This window comes from Balaenoptera ricei, chromosome 16, assembly GCF_028023285.1.
Source record: "Balaenoptera ricei isolate mBalRic1 chromosome 16, mBalRic1.hap2, whole genome shotgun sequence".
Taxonomy (NCBI): Eukaryota; Metazoa; Chordata; class Mammalia; order Artiodactyla; family Balaenopteridae; genus Balaenoptera; species Balaenoptera ricei.
In genome coordinates this window covers 48,769,908-48,797,008 of record NC_082654.1, presented here as the reverse complement: position 1 = coordinate 48,797,008, position 27,101 = coordinate 48,769,908, and the positions used below count along the sequence as shown (strand labels likewise).

General features: G+C 46.7%; 1 protein-coding gene across 2 annotated transcripts in view; it reads right to left on the bottom strand.

Moving 5' to 3' along the window:
* The window catches only part of ARHGAP22 (Rho GTPase activating protein 22), a 197,702-nt gene that overhangs the window by 142,760 nt on the left and 27,841 nt on the right, over positions 1-27,101 (bottom strand). The window contains exon 1 of one of the 2 annotated variants that reach the window (XM_059900630.1): positions 16,417-16,784. The exons of the other annotated variant lie outside the window; for it this stretch is intronic. Within the exon in view, the coding sequence (XP_059756613.1) occupies positions 16,417-16,450 (34 nt within the window). The 5' untranslated portion in view covers positions 16,451-16,784. Of the gene's footprint in view, positions 1-16,416; positions 16,785-27,101 lie in introns of those variants that run through there. 2 annotated transcript variants of the gene reach the window in all.

The following is a 27,101-nucleotide window of genomic DNA, read 5'->3' as shown; positions in this document are numbered from 1 at the left end:
GTTACTGCTACAGCCTCTTCTCCAGTCTGCCATCTGCCATACCCCACTGCAGTTTCTTGACAGGGCAGCCAGAGACAGTTTTTAAAGATGGGAGTTTTGTGTATGGTGTTAGGGAGTATTCTAATTTCATTCTTTTACATGTAGCTGTCCAGTTTTCCCAGCACCACTTATTGAAGAGACTGTCTTTTCTCCATTGTATATCCTTGCCTCCTTTGTCATAGATTAGTTGGCCATAGGTGCGTGGGTTAATCTTTGGGCTTTCTATCTTGTTCCATTGATCTATATTTCTGTTTTTGTGCCAGTACCATATTGTCTTGATTACTGTAGCTTTGTAGTAGAGTCTGAAGTCAGGGAGTCTGATTCCTCCAGCTCCGTTTTTTTCCCTCAAGACTGCTTTGGCTATTCGGGGTCTTTTGTGTCTCCATACAAATTTTAAGATGATTTGTTCTAGCTCCGTAAAAAATGCCATTGGTAATTTGATAGGGATTGCATTGAATCTGTAGATTGCTTTGCGTAGTAGAGTCAATTTCGCAATGTTGATTCTTCCAATCCAAGAACATGGTATATCTCTCCATCTGTTGGTATCATCTTTAATTTCTTTCATCAGTGTCTTATAGTTTTCTGCATACAGGTCTTTTGTCTCCCTAGGTAGGTTTATTCCTAGCTATTTTATTCTTTTTGTTGCAATGGTAAATGGGAGTGTTTCCATAATTTCTCTTTCAGATTTTTCATCATTAGTGTATAGGAATGCAAGAGATTTCTGTACATTAATTTTGTATCCTGCAACTTTACCATATTCATTAATTAGCTCTAGCAGTTTTCTGGTGGCAGTTTTAGGATTCTCTATGTATAGTATCATGTAATCCGCAAACAGTGACAGTTTTACTTCTTCTTTTCCAATTTGTATTCCTTTTATTTCTTTTTCTTCTCTGATTGCCGTGGCTAGGACTTCCAGAACTATGTTGAATAATAGAGGTGAATGGATTAGAGACCTAAATGTAAGACTGGACACTATAAAACTCTTAGAGGAAAACATAGGAAGAACACTCTTTGACATAAATCACAGCAAGATCTTTTTTGATCCACCTCCTAGAGTAATGGAAATAAAAACAAAAATAAACAAATGGGACCTAATGAAACTTCAAAGCTTTTGCACAGCAAAGGAAACCATAAACAAGACAAAAAGACAATCCTCAGAATGGGAGAAAATATTTGCCAACGAATCAACGGACAAAGGATTAATCTCCAAAATATATAAACAGCTCATTCAGCTCAATATTAAAGAAACAAACACCCCAATCCAAAAATGGGCAGAAGACCTAAATAGACATTTCTCCAAAGAAGACATACAGACGGCCACGAAGCACATGAAAAGGTGCTCAACATCATTAATTATTAGAGAAATGCAAATCAAAACTACAATGAGGTATCACCTCACACCAGTTAGAATGGGCATCATCAGAAAATCTACAAACAACAAATGCTGGAGAGGGTGTGGAGAAAAGGGAACCCTCTTGCACTGTTGGTGGGAATGTAAATTGATACAGCCACTATGGAGAACAATATGGAGGTTCCTTAAAAAACTAAAAGTAGACTTACCATATGACCCAGCAATCTCACTACTGGGCATATACCCAGAGAAAACCGTAATTCAAAAAGACACATGCACCCGAATGTTCATTGCAGCACTATTTACAATAGCCAGGTCATGGAAGCAACCTAAATGCCCATCAACAGACGAATGGATAAAGAAGATGTGGTACATATATACAATGGAATATTACTCAGCCATAAAAAGGAACGAAATTGAGTCATTTGTTGAGACGTGGATGGATCTAGAGACTGTCATACAGAGTGAAGTAAGTCAGAAAGAGAAAAACAAATATCGTATATTAACGCATGTATGTGGAACCTAGAAAAATGGTACAGATGAGCTGGTTTGCAGGGCAGAAGTTGAGATACAGATGTAGAGAACGGACATATGGACACCAAGGGGGGAAAACTGCAGTGGGGTGGGGATGGTGGTGTGCTGAATTGGGCGATTGGGATTGACATGTATACACTGATGTGTGTAAAATTGATGCCTAATAAGAAACTGCAGTATAAAAAAACAAACAAACAAAACAACTAATACTAAACTTTCATTGGGTTATTTGTATGGAAATATGTTAATATAAATGTCTTAGACATTAAATGAAATTTCTAAAAATCTTATATGTTCTGGTATAATGTTATAAGTCATAATCCTAGTTATTACTTTAAAATGTATATCTCAGAAATAACTAATTTTCTTGTCAACTGCATTATTATGAACTTTCATCAAATCTTTAACTGTGGTCATTTTTAAGTCTTTTGTCATTTACAGACAGTTCTGGGTGTACCCTGATGCTTTTGCAAATATGTTCCTATAAAAGGGTTTCATCTTCAAGAAATTCATGGAAAAGACTCTGACAAGTACAGGTTTCTGGTAACTGACTGTACTGCTGAACTGAATGAATAAGCATTTTCAGAACTCTAATGCAAAACTGATGAACTCATAAAAGTGCTAACAAAAGATCAAGATGAAAAAAAAATTAATTACATGGGACTGAGTGAACTGATGAGGATGAGTATAATTTTTGTGACTTTCTGTCTGAATTAAAAAAAAAAAAAATCCCACAAGGACTCAGAGGCAAAGAATATACAAATCAATTTTCACTGCAAAGTAAAGGAGCTGTTACAGTGGAGGATTACTGGACTGAATGTCAATATTATGACATAGTATGAGTGTGTTTCATGTTTGGTAATTGCAATCATTGTTGCTTTTGTTGTGGTCATCCATGTACAAATGCTTGGTGTCAGTCTATTTATCTCTTGTAAAAATAAAATACAGTGTGTGTGTGTGAAAAAAAAAAAAAGATGAGAGTTAGATCATGTTACTTCCCTATGAAAACCCTGCAGGACTCCCCCTCTCACTCAGAGTAAAAGTAGGAGCCATCACTACAGCCTACAAGGGTCCTTGGGACCTGGCCATGTGGCCTCTCGGACCTCCTTGCACTTCCTTGCTCTTGGCCACACTGGCCTCTGCTGTTCCTCAAACAGGCCAGCCATGCACCGGCCTCCCGGCTCTGCACCTGCCATCCCTGGCCCCATAGGTCTTCCTCTCAGCCCCTTTGTTCTTTATTCAAATGCCATTTTCTCAGTGAGGACTTCCTGACCACCCTTAAGAAGATGTATCCCCAACCTTTCCATCTCCCCTTTTCTGCTTTAATATTTACTTAAGTTCTATTATAGCGGTGGAAGAGAGCAAATAGCAGAAAAATACACAAATTATAAAACTATATAAAAAGGGAAGAAAAACACAACCCCTTAAACAAAAGGTATATTCACAAGGTATATTCAGTGGCTACATGCATTTGCATAGAAGGGACATGTCACACCTGTAACGGTGATTTTGGTCATGAAGGGGAGGACGGGGCTGTAGTATTGTGGTTTTATACAGGAAGGAATGCATGCATAGCTTACATAAATTAAAATAAAAACTTTAAAAGAGAGAGCTCTTTTGGAATGGAGCTAAATCCCCTCAGGAGATCTAAAATAGCAATTAAAATATCACAAGTTTGATAAATGTTTATGCAGATTTATCTGCAACAAGCACTGCGCTGGGCTGTGGACCACAACACAAAGAGATGCCTAGCCTCTGCCTACTCGGAGCTTCCAGGCTGAACAGATGACGCTTCATGCAAGCATGGCCCAGGCCCACCTGTGGACCTTCTATGGGATCAGGTCGGGGGCCCCCTCTCTGTAGGTGAGTCCCTCCACTGGGCCTGGGTCTACTCCAGCCTGTCTGCTCCACCCCATCTCGCATAAGGAGGGGCTCAGCAAGGGTGAGCAGGTCATTCACTCCCCCAGTGTTTCAACGAGAATACCTGGCAGCTGCTGCATCTTGGAAATGGCTGAGAACACATTAAAGATACCTTACACAGTGGAACATGCCAGAGCTCTGCCCAAACTCCCTTGATTCCTTTTTCCTGTCTTTATGCCCCCTTACTTCCAACAGCTTACCCCGAGTGGTTTTTCAGGGCTGCTGGCCCGTTTTGAAGTCTGTCCTTGGGTTATTGGAGTCATTCTGAGCAGGCACTGGGAGAACTGGAAGTGCCCAGGAACTTACATCCCTCCCTCGCCCCACAGCCCTTGGCCAAAGACTCCTGCATATGGGAGCCTGAAAGCCCCTGCAGCCTTTTTTCTAGTTGGACACCACTTGGAGGAATAAAGAGGTGCAATTCACATTCAAAGTTCCCCTGGGGCTCAGGCTGACACCCCTCCTTTACTCGCTTTGCACCCCAGCTTGGCTCTCCCCTTCCTGGTGCTGCTACCCCCCTGCCGCCCCTCACTGGTGTCCCTTGGGAGCACCTGCTTACGAAATTACCACATACACTACTCATCTCAGGGTCTATTTAGGAGATCCACACATAGCACACCTGATCGTCTTCAGGGCCTTATGACCAGGCTGTGGCAGCATTGGCCTTGGCAGCTGCTGGGGCATCAGCACCCTGTTTTTCCATCTGTAGCTCTGTTAGTGCAGCCTGAGAGCGTGGAGGAGTGGCTGCACTTGAACTAAAACACAATTGATTTATAAAAGTCAATGGGATTTTAAAGCCGGGCTGGGGAAAGAGCAAGATGGCTCTCAGAGCTGAATTGATTTAAAGGGTAAGTATTGAGGCAGAGAGATTAATGGAGAAGAGAGAGGTGAGGTAATGGAAGGGGCACTCTGGAGGGGGCCGGACGAGACGGTTTCATGAAGTTAATGCAATTTGTAGCTAAGGGCAAGGGGGTCTCGCCAGGTTCCTGTGCTGTCCTGGGAGCACTGCATGAGCCTCAGATGATTTATTACAGGATGGTTCCTGAGTGCCCTTACCTTTAAAAATTTTGTTTTGTTACTTAGCTTCTTTCTGGGCTCCACTTGGTCATCTGTTCTTTGCTAAGTCCCCCATCTGAGGGGTCTAGAGAATCAGCCAGGCCCTCCTAACGGATCTCACTTAGGGGCCTGAAAGGTGAAGGACAAAGGGGAAACCTACCACCCCCCTTAAGTAAAAAGTATTAATTTTAATATAACTCTGAGGGGTTCTAGAAAGTTTGGATTTTTTCCATAATGATTATTTTAATGCTTTCAAAACATCAACATAAAAGATCACTTTCTTTACCATTATTTTTATTGGCTCTTCCTGGGTCTGTTTCCTGACTCAGCTGGTGCTGGTCTTCACCGAGGGGGTGCAGGAGGCAGGGCAACCCCCAAACTGCTTGACCTGCACTTCCATGCAGTGTGAACCCCCAGGTTCAACTGGATCCAGTGTTCTTTTATCCATTCATGGGGCTTATGGGGCCTCCTGGGTGTCCACCCTGTGCAAGCCACTGGGGTATGGAAATGAAAGGCACGTGCCTGCCGTGGTACAAGTAAAGGGAGAACAGAGACATCCAAATACAAGAGTCTGTCATCTCGGCACATATAAAGGGAAATGAGAGTGTGAAGGCAGCAGCAAGGAAGTCAGGCTGGGAGGTTGGGAGTCCAGAAGTGAGGCTGAAGCTGGATGAAAGAATGGAGTAAGCTGTTAAAAGGGATCAGGTTATGCCACCCCCAAATATGCCACTTTGGCATATTGATTATTTTGAGCTGAAGGCAACTGAGAAACAGCACACAGGAAGAGCTCTTTTCCTGCCCCCTTTCTGCTCAAAAGCAGGGCATAAATTTCCCTTTGTAAAGGTGCCTTGCAAGTCCTGTACCAGGAAAAGGAGAATGAGATTCTTATCATCAGGAGACGACTTGAGTCTGCATAATGAACCTTACTAAACAACCCTTATCTACCATACTTTTCCTCATCACCTTCCCACAGTTTACTGACCCTGGGTTTAACTGCCTCTTTTGTATAAAGCACCTGCCCATACACTTAAAACTATCAATAAAATTTATACGTCTTTTCTCCTGTTAATCTTTTAGCAATTTAATTAGCAGGCCTCAGGCACAGAACTTAAGAGGGTAGAGGAAAAGTTTTTCCTCCCCTACACTATGGAAGGCGGGGAGGGAGAAAGGGTGTGCCCAGCAGATGGAACAGGAAGACATGCAGGATGAGAGAGGATGGGGTTAAACCCAGAAAGTCTGGCTCTCAGGCTCTTAACCCTGACTCTCACAGGACCCATGTCCCTGCCCTAGAACAGACCAAACCCTAACCCCTTCCTACCAAGACTAATGAAAAACCCCTTTCTTTGAGAAAGACAAGCCTGATGGACGTCATCTAACCTCTATCCACAGGCTGGACCTCTTGCTGCAACTCCTTTAAAGAGGCTATGCTTTAGCCATTATCGACATGGGTATGAAGTTGGGAAGATGAGAAGGCCTCTGTGAGCCTGTGTGCAGTCAGGTCTCCAGCTTCACTTCCCACTCATACCACACACCCCACTCTTTCCAGATCAACGACTGGTCCCCACAAAGGCCATTTTGTGCCAGACAACTGCACCTCTGTGCTTGCCCGCCTGATGAGCCCTGACACTCTTGAAGTGTTGGTGCAGCCGTTTCCTACTATGTGAAGACTCCTCTAGCAGGTTCCCAAAGCAGGGGCTTGACTGCCATCCATTATGCCACCCCATAGATGGCACACACTTCTGGCCGGACACATGCCTCTCAAATCTCTGTGTTGATTTGTGAGCTTCTCATGGCCAGAGAGGGTGCCCTCCTCATGCTTGATTCCTGGAATGTAGCAGAGAGCCTCTCAAATGCTTGCTGAATGAATGAGTGGACATAAGACAGGAATCCTCAAGTTCAAAGAAGATGGGAAAGATCAAATCCAAGAGACCTTGTGCCTCTACAGATGATCCTCCTGGGCTGGAAGAAATCTGTCAGCAGGATTTCTCCTACCCATGGCCTGTTTCCACATGATGAAAGGTTTAAGGGCACAAGATCACTGATTCTACTCCTGTAATCAGAGGAACGCAAGTAGGAGCAGGAAACAGGGAATGTAGTTTTCCTACTTTTCCTAGTTTGGTGGTGGGAGTGGAGAGGCCAACTGAGGTCATGGAAAGGGCACAGGATTTGTAGGCTCTTTAGCCTCTTGGAGCCCCAGGTTTCCACATAAAATGAGAGCAAAATACAAATCTTATCCACTTCCTAGACCATGGTGAGGAAGAAATGAATGACACTTTGAAAGTGCTTTGTAAACAGAGAAGCGCTGAAAGGATGAACGGTGGTGAGTACTGTTTCTCTTTGCTGCAGGCTGAGGCCTTGGGAGGCCTCTGTTCCCTCTATTGGACCTCGTCTGGGAGCAGCTGGCCCTAGGTTTGCTGCCTCTGCTCCTGTTCAGATTAGCAAGCCATTCACCAGGAGCCAGGGATCAGTGGAGTCGATGTAATTCAATATTGATTATAAATTTCATTTCTGCCTGCCTACCGGCCATTAGCTTAGATCAATACATTCTCCACCCTTGGTTAAGTAATCATGGAGGCTGTTGATGATTTCAGCAGTCAGGCAGGTCCCTGACTGCCTTGGTTGGGGGAGCCCAAGGCAGCTCTCCCAGTCTAGGTCTAACCCAGCTCAGGTCTGTCTTGCAAATAAATCATTTATTCCTGTCTGCAAACGTGAAGGTCACGGACAAGTCTTCAGTTCTCTGGGGCCAAAAGTCCAGCCTGGAGTTCCTGGAGCCCAGCATCTGGAAGTGCCTTATATCCTGAGTGTCTAAGAGTGCTGGGTTATGGACTCTGGGTATCTCCCACGGAAGAACTCAGTTTTCCCATCAGTTGGTATCTGGGAGGAGAGGCAGGAGGAGGGAGGAGGCCTGGGTTCACAGGACACAAACTGCCACCTTCATCTCCTAGTACAAGAGCCTCGGTGGCAGCAGAAGGACTGGTAGTCTGGGGCTGGGGTGTGTCCAGAGCAGGGGAACCTGCCTGGCAGTGGCTGAATGCTCTCAGTAGATGTGCTCTGACAACGGTCCTGCTGTCCCCTCACGCCCTCTGCAGATGGCAGATAGGAAACACCATCAATCCCACAGCATTTACTGAACATCTATCTCTTTTCTCCCTGCCCTCAGGGTCACTCTCTGTAGACCCACTACCCACAGTGCAGCCAGCACCATTGTCTAGCTCTGTTCAGACACATCACTCCCCTGTTGAGAGCCCTACCTGGATGTGGGATGGGTCTGTTCTCCCTGCCGCATCACCTGATCCCTTCACTGCCTTCCTGCGTAGCAGGCTCACGGTTGGCCAAGTGCATGTGCCTCTGGGTCTAAATTCTTCAGAGAATTTAGATTCTCTCTGCATCTCAGGCAAAGCAGATGCCATATCACCTAATTAGGTTACTGGCCCTTTGCTGTCCCATGCTCAGGGCCCTAGAGGTGGTCTGTTTTAGGGAGCCCTCAGAGCACCTGACAAGCCTGGGCGGGGGCAGCATGGGATGACCATGGGCATATTCGGGAAGGCCACACTATTCAGAACCAAGCAATCAGAGGAGGCCTATGAACCCCATGGTCACCCCTTAAGAGCAGAAACTTCCCTCTGAACAATCTTCCAGTGTGAACTGGTATGAGATCAGGTGACCTCCAGTCTATCACTTCTTGACCACACCTCACATAGCCCTGCAAGCTTTAGGGTGAGACCTGGCAGGTTCCTGCTCTCCCACCCCCTCCCTTCCCCAGCCCCCAGAGGCAGCCACTTCAGTTGGCTCCTTTGGTATTTACCTCCACATTTCTTTTTTTTTTTTTTTATTGCGGTGGCTTCTCTTGTTGCGGAGCATGGGCTCTAGGTGCACGGGCTTCAGTAGTTGCAGCACGGGGGCTTAGTAGTTGTGACACGTGGGCTCTAGAGTGCTCGGGCTTTAGTAGTTGTGGCACACGGGCATGGTTGCCCCGCAGCATGTGGGATCTTCCTGGACCAGGGCTCAAACCCGTGTCCCCTGCACTGGCAGGTGGATTCTTAACCACTGGACCACCAGGGAAGTCCCTACCTCCACATTTCCAAATAGTGTTTATTTATCGCTATTTCTTTCTTTCACTTTTTCTTCATTACCCTCATCTAGTTAATTAACACATGCATCAACTCACATATTTATCTTTTTTGTGTGTGTGAGAACATTTAAGTTCTACTCTCTTAGCACATTTCAATGATACAATACAGGGTTATCAACTATAGTTACCATGTTATACATTAGATCCTCAGATCTTATTCATCTTATAACTGAAAGTTTGTACGCTTTTACCAATTTCTCCCTATTTCTGCCACCTCCCAGCCCCGGCAACCACTTTCTACTTTTTGTTTCTATGTTTGCTTTTTCTGTTTTTGTTATTAGATTCTACATATAAGTAATACTATGCAGTATTTGTCTTTCTTTGTGTGGCTTATTTCACTTAGCATAATGTCCTCAAGGTCCATCCATGTTGTCACAAGTGGCAGGATTTCCTTCTTCCTCATGGCTGGAAACTATTCATATATATATATGTTTTTATATATAACATTTTCTTTATCCATTCATCAGTTGATTGACACTTAGGTTGTTTCCATGTCTTGGCTATTATGGATAATGCTGCAATAAACAAGAGAGTACAGATATCTCTTGAGATCCTGTTTTCATTTCTTTTAGATATATACCCAGAAGTGGAATTGCTGGGTCATATGGCAATTCTATTTTTAATTTTTTGAGGAACCGCCATACTGTTTTTCATAGTGACTGCACGAATTTACAGTGTACAAGAGCTCCCTTTTCTCCACATCCTTGCCAATATTTGTTATCTCTTGTCTTTTCGATAGTAGCCATTCCAACAGTCATGATGTGATATCTCGATCTGGTTTTTGATTTGCATTTCCCTGATGATTAGTGACACATTTTCATGTACCTCTTGGATATTTGTGTATCTTCTTTTGCAAAAATGTCTATTCAATTCTTCTGCCTATTTTTTAATCTGTTTCTTTTTTGCTATTGAGTTGTATGAGTTCTTTGTATATTTTGGATATTAACCCCTTATCGGATATATGTTTTGGAGATATTTTCTCCCATTCTGTTTCTTTTCATTTTGTTGGTGGTTCCCTTTGCTATGCAGAAGCTTTTTAGTTTGAGGTAGTCCCACTTGTTTATTTTTGTTTTCCTTTCCTTCACTTTTTGTGTCTAATCCAAAAAATGATTGCCACCACTGATGTCAGAGACAACCCCATACGTTTTCTTCTAGGAGTTTTGTGGTTTCAGGTCTTATGTTCAAGTCTTTCATCCATTTTGAGTTGATTTTTGTGTATGGTGAAAGATAGGGGTCCAGTTTCATTCTTTTGCTTGTGACTGTCCAGCTTTCCCAACACCATTTATTGAAGAGACTGTCCTTTCCATATACTGTCCGTTGTATATTGCTGGCTCCTTTGTTGTAAATTAATTGACTACATATACATGGGTTTATTTCTGGGCTCTCTATTTTGCTCCATTAATTTATGGTCTGTTTTTATGCTGAATCACTTCTTGATTTTTTCCATTTTAAATGTTATCTATTGATCTCTATGGAAGATGAGGATTTTATTTATTTCACTCTCCTGTCCCCATCACACATAAGCACCCACTCCATCCTCCCAGTGTATTTTTAGTTGGATCAATATGCAGAATTTGCATTATTAGTACTACGTAATTGCTAGTCCCAGCTGAGCTATGTAGTATACTGTAATATTTTGTGCACCACTTTTTGTTTTCCCTGGAGTTCATAACTGGCTTGCCTTTTAATTTGCTTAGTGTTCTACTATGTATCAATAATTCAACCTTAAATATTCCAACAATTGTTCAAATCTAATTTTCATGTATTCACAGGCAGTGGGCATCTTCTTAAAAATCACACTGCATTTTATTACTCAAAGAATTTATAGCTCTCCTGGAGACATGCAGGGCCACCTGCAGTGGTGTTTGGATAGTGTGAATCCCTGTGCTGGGTTAGGGAGAGGGCATAAGCCTCAGCACTGGATAGACATGAATATGAATTCCACCACTTGGTGGCAGGGTACCCACAATTCTCCTTCCACATCTGTTGAAATGGGAATAATGATGCCTCATCATAGTGTAGTCATGAGAATTAAATAAGTACAATGGAAATGTCTGGAGCACGGAGGGCACACAATAAATGTTGGTTTGCTTACTTGTGGGAAAATCAAGAAAAATAAGGCCAGTGAAAGTACTTCATCTCACTCATAGAGCTTTCTCTCTGTATCCCTAGAGTATTGACCAGGCTCTGCACATTCATCAGGGCTTCTAAGACATTGATACTCCTATGAAGGAAAATAGCTCAAGCTACTGGAGCTTTGCTCATCAGGCTAATGATCTCCTTTAAAAGAAGGAGCCTCCTTAATCACAACATCAATTTTATTTTGAAATATTCTAAACAAAGGCAGAAACTCTAAAAGAAAATATTGATAGGTTGATGACATAAAAATTAAAAACTTATATACATCTGGGGGAAAAAAGCCCTTGATATAAAAGTAAAGGGGGCTTCTCTGGTGGCGCAGTGGTTGAGAATCTGCCTGCTAATGCAGGGGACACAGGTTCGAGCCCTGGTCTGGGAAGATCCCACATGCCCCAGAGCAACTAGGCCCGTGAGCCACAACTACTGAGCCCGCGCGTCTGGAGCCTGTGCTCCGCAACAAGAGAGGCCACGATGGTGAGAGGCCCGCGCACCGCGATGAGGAGTGGCCTCCGCTTGCCGCAACTAGAGAAAGCCCTCGTACAGAAACGAAGACCCAACACAGACAAAAATTTTTTTAAAAATTAATTAATTAATTAATTAAAAAAAAAAAAAAGTAAAGGGCAAGCAACAAATTGGGAAAATATTTGCAACATATAAATCAATCAAGGGAGGGCTGACTTTCCTAAGGACCTGGACCAGTTAGGTCCAGAAACAGTGCTTCAGCGTTCCAGGCTAATGCTTTCTCTGCTATTAAGCCACTCAGTCACTCATTCATTCATTCAACATAAATGTATTGAGTACCTACCAGATGTCTGGCTTTGGGGTATAATGATATTCAAAACCAGAAATGGCCCCTGCTCTCCTGGAGCACACAGTCTAGCGGAGTGACAGTTATTCACCAAATAGTCACACTCAGGAGTGTACAACTACAACCCAAGGTAAGTGCTACAAAGGAAAGGAGAGCACGGAGCAGAGGACCCAGTTTAGACTGGGGTGTGTGGGAGCACTTCCTTGGCTGGCGACACTTGAGCTGAGAACTGGAGGGTGAATAGGAGTTAAGAAGTGTGTGTGTGTGTGAGAGAGAGAGAGACAGACAGACAGACAGACAGACAGAAGGAGGCATTCCAGCTGGGGAATCAGGGTGCCAAAGCCCTGTGGTAGGAGGCCCATGGAACAGTTGAGGAATGGGAAGAAGGCCAGTGTGGCTGGAGCTTGGAGAGTGAGAGGAGGCTGGAGGTTTGGCCAGTGGCTAGACTGTAAGAGGGGCCTTACGGGCCATGGTAAGGACTTAGGATTTTAACCCAAAGAGCGATGGGGAAGCCAACCAAAGGATTCCAAGCTGGGGCTGGAGGAGGAGGCTGGAGGTGGGTACAGGTTGGATTTACATTTGAAAAGATGGCTCTGGCTTTGGAATGGAGAATGGATGGGAGCGGGTGGGGTGAGGCAGAGTGTTATTGCCACAGGCTAGAAATGATGATGGCTGGGATGATAACATGAGATTGAGTGAGACAGGCAGAGTCAAGAGCTCTTTGGGAGGTAAAACACTTATCCTTGTGGAACAGGGCAAGACCAGATCAATAAACCTTTATTTTGGGCAGTGCTAACGGGCACAGAGGAGGCCTCAATCAAGATTGGGGGAATACACAAATCTTTGAAGAAGCAGACCCTGGGTCAGTGGATTTCAGGAAAGGGAGCAATCCCAGCAGGCTGCGGTAGCATCAGGGTCAAGTATTTTGGGCCTTTGTTCTGACTATGGCCTGGACAGATGGGGATGAACCCGGTTCCCCTCACAGAATCTGGTGATGGGCATGAGCTTATGGCTTGGGGCTCCGCTGCCCTTCCTCACCCTGGATAACTACCCACGTTGCTCCCAGGACAGAGGGTGCCAATCTTATGTTTTTATTTTCTATCTTAAAAAATAAATTGCAATTTTTACAGTGTCACAGAACATGTGCACTTGTGACTTGCTCCACTGTGTGATAAATTCATGGAGTTTTAGTAAATTTATCTTATTTTTCTCCTGGGAAAACTGGCAGGGGTGGGGTGACCTGTCTCTTGCATTCCCACTCTGGAAATATATCAACAATTCTCAGTAGAGTTAGAGTTTGCCAGGCGTGGCATCAGCAAAGGCTCCCTGGACGGGACCCTGGGAGTCAGGCAGGAGCTGAGTGGGGCAGAGCCAACCACACCTGGGTCCAAATGGCCTGGTCTGGCTTCCACAGGCCATGACGAGCTAGGGTGAGTCTGAACTGGTCCTAAGCAGGCAATAGCAAGCTAGAATCACAGTATTAATGGCCAGTGTGAGCTGGTATGAACCAATCTGGACCACTTTCCCAAATCAGTCTAAATTGTGTGATGCACGTAAAAGCAAGCACACTGTTTGAATTTACTGGCCTGTTTTGAGACATTTCCAGCTGGTTTGGGTGCCTCCCTACTTTTTTGAATTATTATTGTCCTCTGCTGTGTGTGTGTGTGTGTGTGTGTGTGTGTACAACACCTGCCTCATCTGCCTCTAACTACTTCTTGGAAGTTGAGCTCAGATTGACCAAACTTAGTTTTATTTGCAGGTAAGCGACAGTAGGGTTTCTCCTGGAAGGTTCTCAATCTTGACATCTCCCCCTCCATGGGACAGCTTTAGGATGATGGTAGGCTTTGCCGGCTCTCTCAGGGCTGGCCTGGATGGGGACCTTCCAGGAAATTAACAGCCAACATGACCCTGGGGAAGAGTCCTTGGGAAACCCCTATCTGCAGAGCAGCAAAGGCTTCTGAGCCAGCTGACAGGGGCTGGTTTTATTAACTATTCCAGAAAGTGACCCCAGGTCTTTTTCACTCAACCCATTGTACCCAGGTGGTGGTGTAGTCTGGAAGTATGTCTGCAATACGTATCGTCTGGAGCAGTCTGGACAAGGCAGTGTGTGGATACCAGGGCCCGTGATCTGTATCCTATAGACAGGCTGGGTTTATGACATGTAGCTTGCCCAACTCCTGAAAGGTGCAGAGGGTGATGAATTTTGAGGAAAGGTCTTCCTTCTACCAGAGCCCAATTTCTTAGAGGCATTCACATATAATTTTGGCCTGTATTCCTCCAGAAATGTCCCTGCGTGATCTGACTCCTGACCTGGTGTCCAGCCCCAGCCTCCTGGCCCTGTGTGCCCCTCCCCTCCCACAGCATCTGCACGTGCCGATCGCTGCCTGAAACGTGGCCTCCTCCCTCCACCACCCTTTGCCTAGGTAGCCCCACCATTCTTCAGCTCACAGCTCAAGCACCACTTGCTTCCTCTGGAAGCTTCATTTGTAGTATACGTTCTTATGCTCTTAGAATACTCCTTGTCATGGTTTATGATCATGTATTTTTATGGGTAAATGATTATCTTATAAATATCTGATATATAGCACCATAAACTTTATCTTTTAACATATCCTACAAGATAATATCATCTACTAGAGGGGTTCTCAACCTTAGCGCTATTGACATTTGGAGCGGGAGAATTCTTTGCTGTGGGAACTGTCCTCTGCATTGCAGGATGTTTAGCAGCAGCCCAGCCTATATCCGCTAGATGCCAGTAGCACTCCTTCGCTGGAACAACCAAAATGTCTCCAGACATCCACAAATGTCCCCCAAGGGGCAAAATAGCTCCCGGTTGAAAACCACTGACCCAGAACAAATGTTTTAAAGAAGTTTGAGATTTCAAAGGCAGGCTTCCTGAGACCCCGTTGCAAAGCACTGGTTTCTTTCTAGACCAGCCCCATCCAACAGAAAGATAATGTGAGCCACGTATGTAATAGTAAATGTTCTAGTAGCTGCATTAGAAGCAAGTAAAAGAAAAAACAGGTGAAATGAATTCTAATCCATATTTTATTTAACCCAATATATCCAAAGTATTGTCACTTCAGCAGGTGACCAATGTAAAATAATCATTGAGATATTTTACGTTCTTTTTTTCCAAGTCATCAAAATCTAGTGTGTATTTTTCTCAGTTTGGATTAATCACACGTCGCGTGCTCAATAGCCAAGTGTGGCCAGCATTTTAGACAGGAGTGGGAGAGGGGACCCAAGCTCTCTTAGAGAGCCTGGCCCAGCCCACCCCTTGCACCGTCACCAGGCGGTACTGCTACCCCTGAGCAGAGCCATGCACAGTCCTCCTTTGCCCACTGGGGCCCACAGGTGACAGCCCATTTCGAGCACCCCATGGAGGGGCTCTGACTACACTCTAGAGGACCAGCCTGCCCAGGAAAGTCATCCAAATGCCTGCAGCGTGCTAATGAGATGGGTGTGTGCCCGTCCGCTCACAAGAGCCTGGAGGGTTCCTGCCTCAAATGCACAAACACTTGGGTGAGGCAAGCACTGTTTCCAAGCTCCCCAGGCAGAAGCTCCACCCACCTCCAAACCACCCTCCTCGTGCTCCTGGCTCACAAGGGAGGCTCAGCCCTCCACAAACACTGGCCACATGGAAGGACACATTCTATTTTAAAACAGAGATGCTCTCATCTAAAATGACACTTGCACTGGCCAAGAAGTTACTGTCCAGGGAGATGCTGTCCCTAGCCCCAAGACTTGTCCTGAGGCCCCAGGCCATTCTGCAGGGCTGCAGCCTGGTTGGGGCGCCAGCCCAGGGCTGCAGGATCACCCCTGCAAGGCTCTCCCGACTCGCATCTCTTACTTATCTCTAGACACCCCCAACACCCACGACTCCAGGCCCTTCTGCTTCCTGGGAGTTCTCCCGGGGAGAGCCCCTGCCTGCCTGAGGGGTTGCTTCCTGCAGCCCAGTTGTGGCAGCTCCTGCAGGCTCTGCAGAGCGGCCTCCCGGTAGCCAGAATGAAGACCTTCACTGGGACCTGGCTGTCTGGAGAAGCCAGGGCATTGCCCTTCCTAGTGAGGGCTACTTTTGTCTTGGCGGCTAGGGCAAATCTTGAGCATTCAGCATTTCCCTTTTAGTAGAAAACTAAAGTTTTACCAGAGTTGTCACCCGGTCACTTTGGGCAAGCCAGGGACTCTGTAAAACATGGAATGTGGGGTGAAGCCTGCACACCCACTGGGGCAATAAGCTGGCCATCGCCCTTTGGCAGTCTCAGGTGTGACCCCCACAGACCCCAGGAGCGTCACTAGAGAGGGCTGTCAGTCATCAAGATGCCCCCAGAACGCCTGCCCCATCTGACCCCAGCGTGGCAGCCAGCTGAGTATCCACGCCCATCGGCCAACAGACGCACGCACACTGTGTCCAGATCCGCCTCAGGAAGTTGGACTTACCCCTCCTGGCTTGCCTCATCTTTGGGCTCAGCATGTTCCTGCCGCCTCCTGGACGGAATCGCTGGGCCGATCATGCTGTCATCCACTTCCCTTTTCTCTTCCTCTGGCCCAGTTGCCCCTCATGCCCCGCTCGGGCCCCCATGGCCGCTGGCGTCACCAGCGAGGCTCCCTCGGCTGCCTTTCCTGGCTCCGGACCGACGGCTTGCCTTGGACTATGTAAACCTCAGTGCATTATTTATCCATCTCAGAATTAATTCCCACCCAAGCGAACCTTTAAGAGGCTCAGTAACCGCTGCTGATCAATCACCGGGCCAGGGCGGGAAGGCCTGACTGTCCCTCCGCCTGGCCGGGGCGCACGCGGCACGGCCCATCCCAGAGCGGAGCTGGCCGGCGGGTCGGGGCGGAGGCGAGAGGAGGGCGGGGAGGGAGGAGCCGGGCGGAGCGCGCGCGGTCCCAGCTGGTCCGATGGTCCCAGAGGGCGGGCGGGCTCCGAGCTCGGATCCGCCCTCTGCACGGGTAGGGCCTGTCTGGGGTGCACGCCACTGGCTGGAGCCACCAAGAGGCTGCAGGAAATGCACGGCCTCTGGCCGCCTGGGGTCCCGCACGCCCTGCCAAGGCCCGGCGGTTGGGCAGCGGGTGGCCGAGGCCCGGGCGGGCCAAGGATCCCTCCAGGGTCCGTCCACTGGGGACCTGCTCTGCCGGATGTTTCCTGCCAGGAGGGCCCAGGAGGCCGTCTATGACAGTTCCAACTGTGGAAAGACAGGTGTGTCTTAGAAGGAGCGTGCAGCTTTGGCATATTCAGAGCCTCAGGGGACTGGTCCAGCAAAGCCGGTTAGGGATGTTAATTTTTTGCCACCTTAATAAGGTGAAAGGAATAAGAATGCGGTGAAGCACTTAGTTCAGGGCTTGCACATAGTAAGTAGGATCTCAAAAACTGTTCACTGGGTAGTGAAATCTCTGCTAACTGCCATGTTTCTGTTTAATACTAGTACAGTTCTAAAGAGTGTACGGTGGGGAATTTTGGGAGGTTCAGACTCAAGATCTTAAAAATTGCCCAGGAAATGCAATCACAGTAACCGTTCTCATTTATTAGGTGGCTACTATGTGCCCTTGAGGTTGGTGCTTTATATTCAGTATCTCATTTAATTCTCAAATTCCCTGAGGCAGGGAAGTCTTTATCATGGCTTTTCAGATGAAGAAAATAAGGCACAGAAATGTTAAATATCTTGCCCAGAGTCACACAATCCTGTCAGGGCTGGGACCTGAACCCAGGCTGTCTCTACATCTTATGCTTCTCTGTGATGCCAGTCTAAGTACCCTGATTCCAACCACTTCCTGTGAACGTTCCCGGCTTGAGAGCCCTCAGTGAACTTGTTAGATGGTGAGGACCAGACTTTGTGCCCCTGAAATCACCCCATGTGCCCTGTCAGGCATTTGCGCCTGGCGCTGGGTTCTTTGGGCCTGGGTACTCTTAATAGGTGGAAGATGAGGGATTTGAACAGGGACCTCTCTGCTTTGAACGGCCATGCTCCCACCCTAATCTTCATAGTGCCGCTATGTCCGCTGGTCCCCAAATGGCGGACTGATGTGTAATCAACTCTAGTAGCTGGAAAGGAAGAGGGTCCAGAGGCTGAGGGGTCCACTGCAGCTGTCCGTGCTGGGAAGGACAGGATCTGGACTATGGAGAGGAGGGGAGGATGGGAGAGGTTAAGGACTTATCAGGATGTGGTAGGTCAAATCGCCAGGGTAAAGGGAGAGAGCAGAATCCCTGGAGACAAAACTGTCTTACTTAGCATCCAGTCACTTACTCTGGCCCTCAGCTACTCCTCAGAAGGGATGAATAAGCATAAGTAAGTTTGCTATAACATTCAAGGCCTTTTATGGTACTGGCCATGGTTTCCTCTGTGACCTCTCTTGCTAATGCTACACACAACCGTATGCATGCACAGCCCCTGCTCCTGTGTGATCCCAGTTCCTTCTCTCTGGAGTGTGTGTTTCAGCCGCAGAAGTCTGATCATTCTAAGCAAGTCTCCCATGAAACTGTCCTGATTCTACCTCCAGAAGGAGAGCCAGTAAGCACTTCCTCAGGGCTCTTATCTGTGTCCCTCAGACTGCCCAATGCCCCTTCTGCACGCCCAGCCCTGAGCCTCAGGTTGGACTCAGGCCAGGAACCCCACGAGGAATATTGGCTTGATGGGCAGATTCGAGAAACACCACTGAAATGACAGAATCGCCCTCCTGTTTTTTTGGGCCTAGGTAAAGGTCAGATCAGGCTGGGACAGAGGCCATCTAGCAGGAGAGGAGAGATACAGAGCTGGAAAACCTCAAGTCACCTCAGGGTCACAGAGGGAGGTCCCATGGCCACTGACAACATCTTGAGCAATCACGAAGGCCTGTGAGTAATGCAGCCTGGACCACTTCCAAGCCAGAGGCAGGAAAAATACCCTGAAGACTTAGTTTGGGTCCACTCACACTTGTTTTGGTTAAGAAACCACTCCCGGGAGCTTTTTCTGGTGCAGCTGTTTCCCTGGATGATATTTAGCTGCTGAGCTTACCCATCTGCTTTTCCGGGGATCAGCATTGGAAATGGGCAAAACCACATTGGCTCTAAGCTCAAGCCCAGAGTGAAGCTGGGAAAAGGGCAGGAGCTAATCTGAACTCTGCACCAGAGAATGGTGGGGGGCATGGGACGGGGGCAAGCTAGCTCTTTCCTTCTCTATGCCCTCAGACCACGTTCCCAGTACTTCTTTGGATGAAGGGATCCATGGGTTCCAGCTGGAAGGGACATTAGCACCCCCTCCTTCCTGAAGTTTACAAACCCTGCACCACAGCACTCTGTTCCTTCCAGCTCCCTCTGAGGCCACCAGGAGGGAGGGTGGGGTGAGGACAAGAGCAGAGCAAGGGAATCTGCTGAATATGGTGGCCTCCTGAGTAAGCTTTTATTTGAAGGAATTGCCCCACTCCTCTTACACAGGCAGGAATCCGAAGCCAAGGAGGGGAAATACGGGCCTCAATTAGGAGTAGAGACAGAGAGATGGCCCCCTTTCCCACTGCCCTTACAGCACTCTACCTCCCGGCCGTGGTCCTGGGTCTCCCTTTGCCGGTTCCCTGCCCTGCATAATTTCTGCATTTTCTAAGGGCTCCTCTGGGCCAGGCACCTCTGGGCACTGAAAGACAAGTGGAGAGGATTGGGAGGGCAGAACTGTCCAGAAGGCATTTGCAGAAATGCACACCTCTTGGTGGGATGGTCACCCACCAACATCATTGGCTCAGAGCCAGGATGGCTTCAGGTCAGTGGTTCTCAACCTTGGCTGCAAACTAGGGAGCTCTGAAAGCTAACTTCTGTTTCACCCCTGTCAGCTCCAATTTAACTCGTCTGGACATTGGTCCTTGGGAGGTGTAAAAGCTCCTCCAGTGATCCAACGTGCGGCCAGGGTTGAGAACCACTACTTTATTAGATAATTGCATATCCTTGAGCCTGGAGCCACCAGAAGCAGTCTTTGCCTGCTCTTGCCTCGAGGGAGGCTTCTTCTGAGGGAGGTACACGTTTGCCAATCGGTCTCCCAAATAGAAAGTGGAAAGGGGCCTATATCTCAAGGCTCAACATGAAACAGCTCCATGAGAGCTACAGGTACTGTTGTATAGGTTGTGCACTGCACAAAGGCATCCAGTAGGAGGGGGAATAGGGCTGGGTTTGGGCTCTGCTGGCAAAGCCATGTGTTCTAGCATGGTGAGAGGGATCTGCCACCAGAAGGGCAAGCCTTTCTCTAATTTATACAAAGATGTCATACAGATAGCAGAGCCCTGAGTCTGAGATGCCTGCTCAGTGGTCACCAGCACCAATGTCCCCTGACTCCCTGCTTACGGCACTCTCAGTCTCTGTTGCCAGGCAGCTGAAGCTCTAGCTCCCTAGCACACCACTTTTGTCCATCCCACTGGTGTGCTGGACCAGCCAGCTGGTCCCAATAGCCGAGAGCTGATTGTTAAATTTTTAGGAATCTTGTAATTTTAACACAGACATCATTAGAAATTAAATTATGTAAACTTACAATTAAATAAACTATATTAGAAACAAAGGCAATACATACTCAACAGACATGACTTTCTAATTACTTACTACATTTTCCTATTGTCTACATTTTTAGGATTATTTCTCTCTATCCTATCTGTATGGTGCAAATACTATTATGATTGTTGATTTTTATGTCATCTTGACTGGGCCACAGGGTGCCCAGACATTTGGTCAACTATTATTCTGGGTGTGTCTGTGAGGGTGTTCCTGGACAAAACTAACATTTGAATCAGTAGATGGAATAAAGCACATTGCCCTTCCTGAGGTGGCTCATCCAGTCAGCTGGGGGCCTGATTAGAACAGAAAGGCTGACCCTCCCATGAGTAGAAGGGAACTCCTCCTCCTGAATGCCTTGAGCTGGGACACTGGTTTTTTTCCTGCCTTCGAACTAGAACTACATCGGCTCTCCTGGGTCTCCAGCTTGCTAACTACATATCTTGGGACTTCTCAGCCTCCCAATTGGCTCACGTATAATTACATGAGCCAATTCCTTGTTATAAATCTCTTGATATATACAGACAGTTCCTGACTTATGATGGTTCAACTTAGGATTTTTTGACTTTATGATAGTGTGAAAGTAATACACTTTCAGTAGAAACTGTACTTCAAATTTTTGAACTTTTATCTTTTCCTGGGCTAGCCACATGCCAGATGATACTCTCTCATGATGTTGGGCAGTGGCAGTGAGCCACAGCTCCCAGTCAGCCAGGCGATCGTGGCCAGGAACTTACAACAGATACACTTACAACCATTCTAGACCCATATAACCATTCTGTTTTTTCACTTTCAGTACAGTGTTCAATAAATTACATGAGATGTTCAACACTTTGTTATAAAAGAGAATTTGTGTCAGACGATTTTTGCCCAACTAACGTACATGTTCTGAGCATGTTTAAGGTAGGCTAGGCTAAGCCAAGATGTTCAGTAGATTAGGTATATTAAATGCATTTTTGACTTAACGATGGGTTTATTGGGACATAACTCCATTGTAAGTTGAGGAAGATCACTGTATATACATATAATCAAGCGATTTATATATCCTTGAGGTACATATATATATATCCTTGATTGGTTCTGTTTCTCTGAAGAACCCTAATTCAACTATATACTGGGCTGCTACTATACATCTCTTCCCAGCTCCTTGTTCACTGATCATGCTGCTATGCTGGTAGTTTGAAGCTGATGGTGGTGGGAATATTTATAATATACCAAGAAAATCAGCAAATGCTATCAATTGTGAAAAGAAAATAAAAAGTGGAGTTGGTATTGCTATGAGAGGTCTCTAAAATGAAGCCTGGAGGCCGTTGAGGAAGTGCGGCTTACGCATGTCTCAGCCCAGATGGAATCTGATCTTTTAACTACATATTGTCCTAACGAAGACATCCAGAACACCTGCTAGAAACTCGAGATACTTATCAGACCCTTACCCTAGAATAATTCATGACAGCCTATTCCTTAAGGACAAATATTTCTTTTCCTGTGTCAGAGTATAGCCTTGTGGCTTTTGCCTTTATAAGCCCCTGACTCTTTCTCTTCCCCAGAACACTCTTTGGAATCTGTCTCCCAAATTGCAATTCATAAGACCCCCAAATAAAGCTCTTTGTTCTTTGCAGCCTCGATATTGATTACAGTTTGACATAACCAGGACTTCAATTTTGTTTCCTTCCAGAAAGCCAGTTGTTAGGCATTTGCCAGTATGCCTCCGGTCATCCCCTATGAGGTTTGCTCTGTGTGCTCCAGTCACTGTCGACTCCCTGCTGTGGGCAGAGGATGTTTGCTCTCCACCCAAATCTGTTCTCCCCGTCCTCCTGGGCACACCTAGATGCTCCACATTTCCTAGCCCCCTTGCAGTTTGGTGTGGCTGGGCCCCGGCATTGTTCATCAGCAGACATGTTGTGGCCACTTCTAGGCATGGCCCACAAAACTCCTCCCCTCAACAATCCTCCATGTTTGCCTCCCTTTCCTGGGGCCACCTTGGAAGCCCCGTGTAAAAGAGGGCAGAGGCCCCGCAGTCTGGGTCCCTGAATGACTGAGTGAGCCCAGGCCCTACTGTCAACCAGAAACATCTCAGATGGTTGCGAGAAGAAGAGCTGTTACCTAGTTGGTCCTCTTTGTTACTACAGCCGACCTTCCCACCAGATATACTCACTGCCTGCCTTTCTTCGCCTCCTTGGATACATCCTTTTGGACCCTGTTTCAGTGTCACCTCCCTGCTCGGAGCCCTAGAGTTAGAGTTTAGCACCTTTAATGTCTCCCTCATCACCCATGCCTGAGGACACACGAACCTTCTAAAAGCCCTCCTGCTAGACCCTAAGACCTTACCCATAACTTAGATATATAAAATTTAAATTACCCATATTTATTACCTATAATTTAAAAATTAACCCATATTTTAAATATTATAGCCTATAATTGAAATATAAACTATAAACAAAACTTATAGTATGCTGACTTTAAAATATTCTTTCTAGATTTTGTTTTTTAAACTTTTTATTTTATATTGGAGTATAGTTGATTAACAATGTTGTGTTAGTTTCAGGTGTACAACAAAGTGATTCAGTTATACATATATACATGTATCTATTCTTTAATTGCAAAATTGTGTCAGATTATCAAAGGTGAACTTTTCTCCCACTTTGGTGGCCTTGCCTTGCTGGTACTCTGAGCATAGCCTTGGTTTCACCTCTGGGCACTTGGGTCCTGCAAGCTGCTGTGTCCCTGAGGGAAGAGGGCAGGGCCTCAGTTCTGTTGCCTTTGGCCTGAAGTCTGTCTCTGTCCTTTGGCTCAATGCCCCCTCCAGATGTGGAGCTTGGCTTTTAATTTCAGTCTTGTCCACACACTGCAGTCTATGGTACACCCTCTTACACATAGCCCAGGCCCCCAGAAGGGGTCTAGAGCCCTGGACTCTTACTTTTCTGGGTCTTTGGTGTCCTGGGATCCTGGGCAGAGAGTCAGAAGGACAAAGATGCAGAACCCAGGGTTGGGCACTGGAAAACCACCAGACACACTGGGCCAGCAAGAGCGTTCAGACCAGAATTCGGAGGCTTTGCTTGGAAAGCCCCATACTTGTGACCTGTAGCCTCAGGCATGTATCCTTGAGTCCTGCAGCCCTGGCCTAGGGGGAGAGGTGGCTTAGGGGTAACTAGGTGAGCTGCTTCAGACACCATAACCTTTGGTTTGAACCTCCACTATACCACTTGTCACCCATCACCTTTCACTTTGCAACAGCTAATGTCCAGACAGCTGATGTCCAGGGGGGCTTAGTGTTGAGTTGATGGATGAGTGGTGTACCGGCTGGGTTCTCCAGTGGCTGATGCGGAGATGAGAGTTTTAGGAGAGATGAACACTTGTTCAGGAAAGGGGAGGATGCAGGAGTGGGGAGGGAGGGGAGTGTCTGAGCCATAAGCAAACCTGACAGTGTCTCTGCCAGCCCACCTGGGAGCTCCGAGGCAGATGGCCCAGAAGAGGGTCTGGCTTTGGGCGGAGGTGGTTAGGTCCATGTACTACCGTCATTGGCTGGGGGCCTTCTCGGAGAGGAGCATGACCTTGGCTACCACTGCCTTGTGTAGTCATTGGCTGGGAGCCACCTAAGAAGAGCATAAAGTTGGCGCAAAAGCTGAGGCTGACCCTAAAAGAGCTAACAGCTGGCGGTGTCAGCTGACCCCACTCCTTGCAGCTGCGCGGCAAGTCCTTTCCTGAAAGGGACGCTGAGCAGCTCAGCTGTGTGTACCTGACAGGTCCTGTGAACCTCGCAGGCCTCATTTTCAGGCCTCTGTAAATCCTGGGTTCAGACTAACTCTACTCACCTAAGACTCTTTGCTCCACCTGGGCAGCTGTCTGGGCTCCCCATTTAATTGGGCAGCTTTCAGATAAAATTTTATTCAGCTGCAAAGTCTCACTGTGGTTTCCTCAGAAGGGAAGCTTCCATTAGAGGGTTGTGTAGAGCCAACAATGGGACAGACCCTGCCCCCCTTTCACCTGCAGTGGGACAACATGTTCAAAGGGCTCCATGAAAAACTGTCAACCTCAGGGCACTGTGGGAAGTGGCAGGTGGGACCCCAGCCCACCAGGCCTGACACCCTGGGCCAGGCAAGGGTCCCCTGCTAGGTTCCTGCTTCTGGCAGTCAGAGGCTGAGAGGAAAGATGGAAATGATACTTCACTAGTGGGTTTTGGGTCCTGGGAACATGAGGTTCTGAGGTTTCAAGGAGCTGTCACCCTTCCCCTGTGGCAGGAGGTGGGGGACCCAGAGGTGGGGTTACCGCCAGCGTCAGCCTGCACAGGCTCCAGTGGCAGCCCCTGTCCTCACTCAGGTCCAAGGAGGAAGCAGGTTTGAAATGATTTCCCCCCCCACAACAAGTCGGTTTTTAGAAAATGATGAATCACCACTTTGGTCAGTTTTCATTATTGAAAAACAAGTCTTCTCCCTCGTGAAAACACCTGCTTGTTGTGGAAAGGCAGGGATTGGAACAGATGGAAAGAATGGAAATTTCCCAGTCGCCTTCTCTCCCAACTCACACCTCTCCCCTAAGTCAAGATTCCTCCTCCTCCGCTTGACCAGCCCCTCCCCTCTGGGCACACAACCTTCATCGGCTCTTCCAATCATTTCCCCTCCTTTTGCATCTTTAATCCTGCCCTCCCTCACTGGTTCTCTTCTCCAAGCTGACAAACACACTCAGGTCTCTCTTCTCTCAAAATCACACCTCCCTTTACATCATTTATTATAATGGAATGGGACTCGTTTGGGGGCTGTACAACATCTGGCCCCTTCCTGTTCTGGAGCGACCCCCCGCCACCTCCCTTTTTGGTCTGCTCTGTCCCTGCAGGCAGTTGGTTGTGGCCATGTGATGTACACTCAGGCCATCAGATGCCCCTGCCTGGGTTTGATCTAATCTTGAGCATGTCATGAAAAGACTGAGAGATGGTGAGATGGACTTCCCAGCACCGGCAGCAGTGATGATGTCCTGTTGTGACCTTGATGCCTTCTAACACAGTGGAGGTGTCCTGCAGAGATGTCCTGACCATGCCATTCCTGCAAGAAGATGATCCTGTGATTCTTGCTTTTAGGCCCCCTGAAGCCACCATCATTCTTGGCTGTTTTCCAAGCCTGGTTCTCCAGCTCCCAAAGGATTTTGTAACTCTCTGATATATTTCGAATAAATTCCCTTTTCTGGCTTTAGCTGGCTTGGGTTGCCTTTCTGTGACTTGCAACCCACAGAATTCTAACTGATGCCCATATTATGCCTCTCAGCCCCTGTTTTCACATTCCTCTCCTCTCTCACTTCCTAATTTTCCTAACTCAGCACAGATGGCACTGTCTCCCAGTTGTCTGTTCTCCCACAGATGACATTTCCTTCCTTATTTCCCCAATTATGCCACCAAGCTAATCATTGCATGTCTCAGACTGGAAACCACAGGCCATCCTTCCAGACCATGGCTCTAGTTTTCTACAGCCTATTGTCATATTTCCATGACCGACGGTACTCACAGCTCATCCAGAAGGTGCTGCTGGAGGAGGCCCTCCCACCCTGGCAAACACTTCTTTCCTCCCAACCTTTACTTCATTCTCATCTGTTTCAAATCCAGCTCCTGTCTGGGTGTACACGTCTGACCCTGGTGAGGGTCTGGTGCACACATGCTGCCTTGCTTTCGCCTGCAGTGAGACAACATGCTCAAAGGGTTCCATGAAAAACTGTCAACCCCAAATCAACATCTGGCAAAATTATTCTTCAGGATGAAGGAGCAATTAACAGATTCTCAGATAAACAAAAACTGAGACAGTTAATTGCTAGCAGATGTGCCCTACAAGAAATGTTAAAGGGAGTCTTTCAGGCTGAAATGAAAGGACACTAGACAGTTAACTCAAACCCACATGAAGAAATAAAGAACACCAGTAAAAGTAATGGTATAGGTAAATATTTAAGATGGCATTGATGCATTTTTCTTGTAACTTCTCTTTTTCCTTATCTGATTTAAAAGGTAACTGTAAAAAACTGATAAATCTATGTTGACGAGCACACAATATTTAAAGATATAATGAGTGATGATGAAAATATATAAAAGTTTTTGTTCAGCAGATAAATGGATAAAGAAGATGTGATGTATATATACAATGGAATACTCAGCCATAAAAAGAATAAAATTTTGCCATTTGCAACATGGATGGACTTGGAAGGTATTATGCTAAGTGAAGTAAGTCAGAGAAAAACAAATACTGTATATCACTTATATGTGGAATCTAAAAACTACAACAGACTAGTGAATATGACAAAAAAAGAGGCAGACTCACAGATGTAGAAAACAAACTTGTGGTTACCAATGAGGAGAGGGGGGTGGGGCAGTGGGAGATACAAATTATTGGGTGTAAGATAGGCTCAAAGATGTATTGTGGGACCTCCCTGGTGGCGCAGTGGTTAGGAATCCACCTGCCAATGCAGGGGACACAGGTTCGAGCCCTGGTCCAGGAAGATCCCACATGCTGCGGAGCAACTAAGCCTGTGTGCCACAACTACCAAGCTTGTGCTCTAGAGTCCGTGAGCCACAACTGCTGAGCCTGAGTGCCACAACTACTGAAGCCTGCACACCTAGAGCCCGTGCTCTGTAACAAGAGAAACC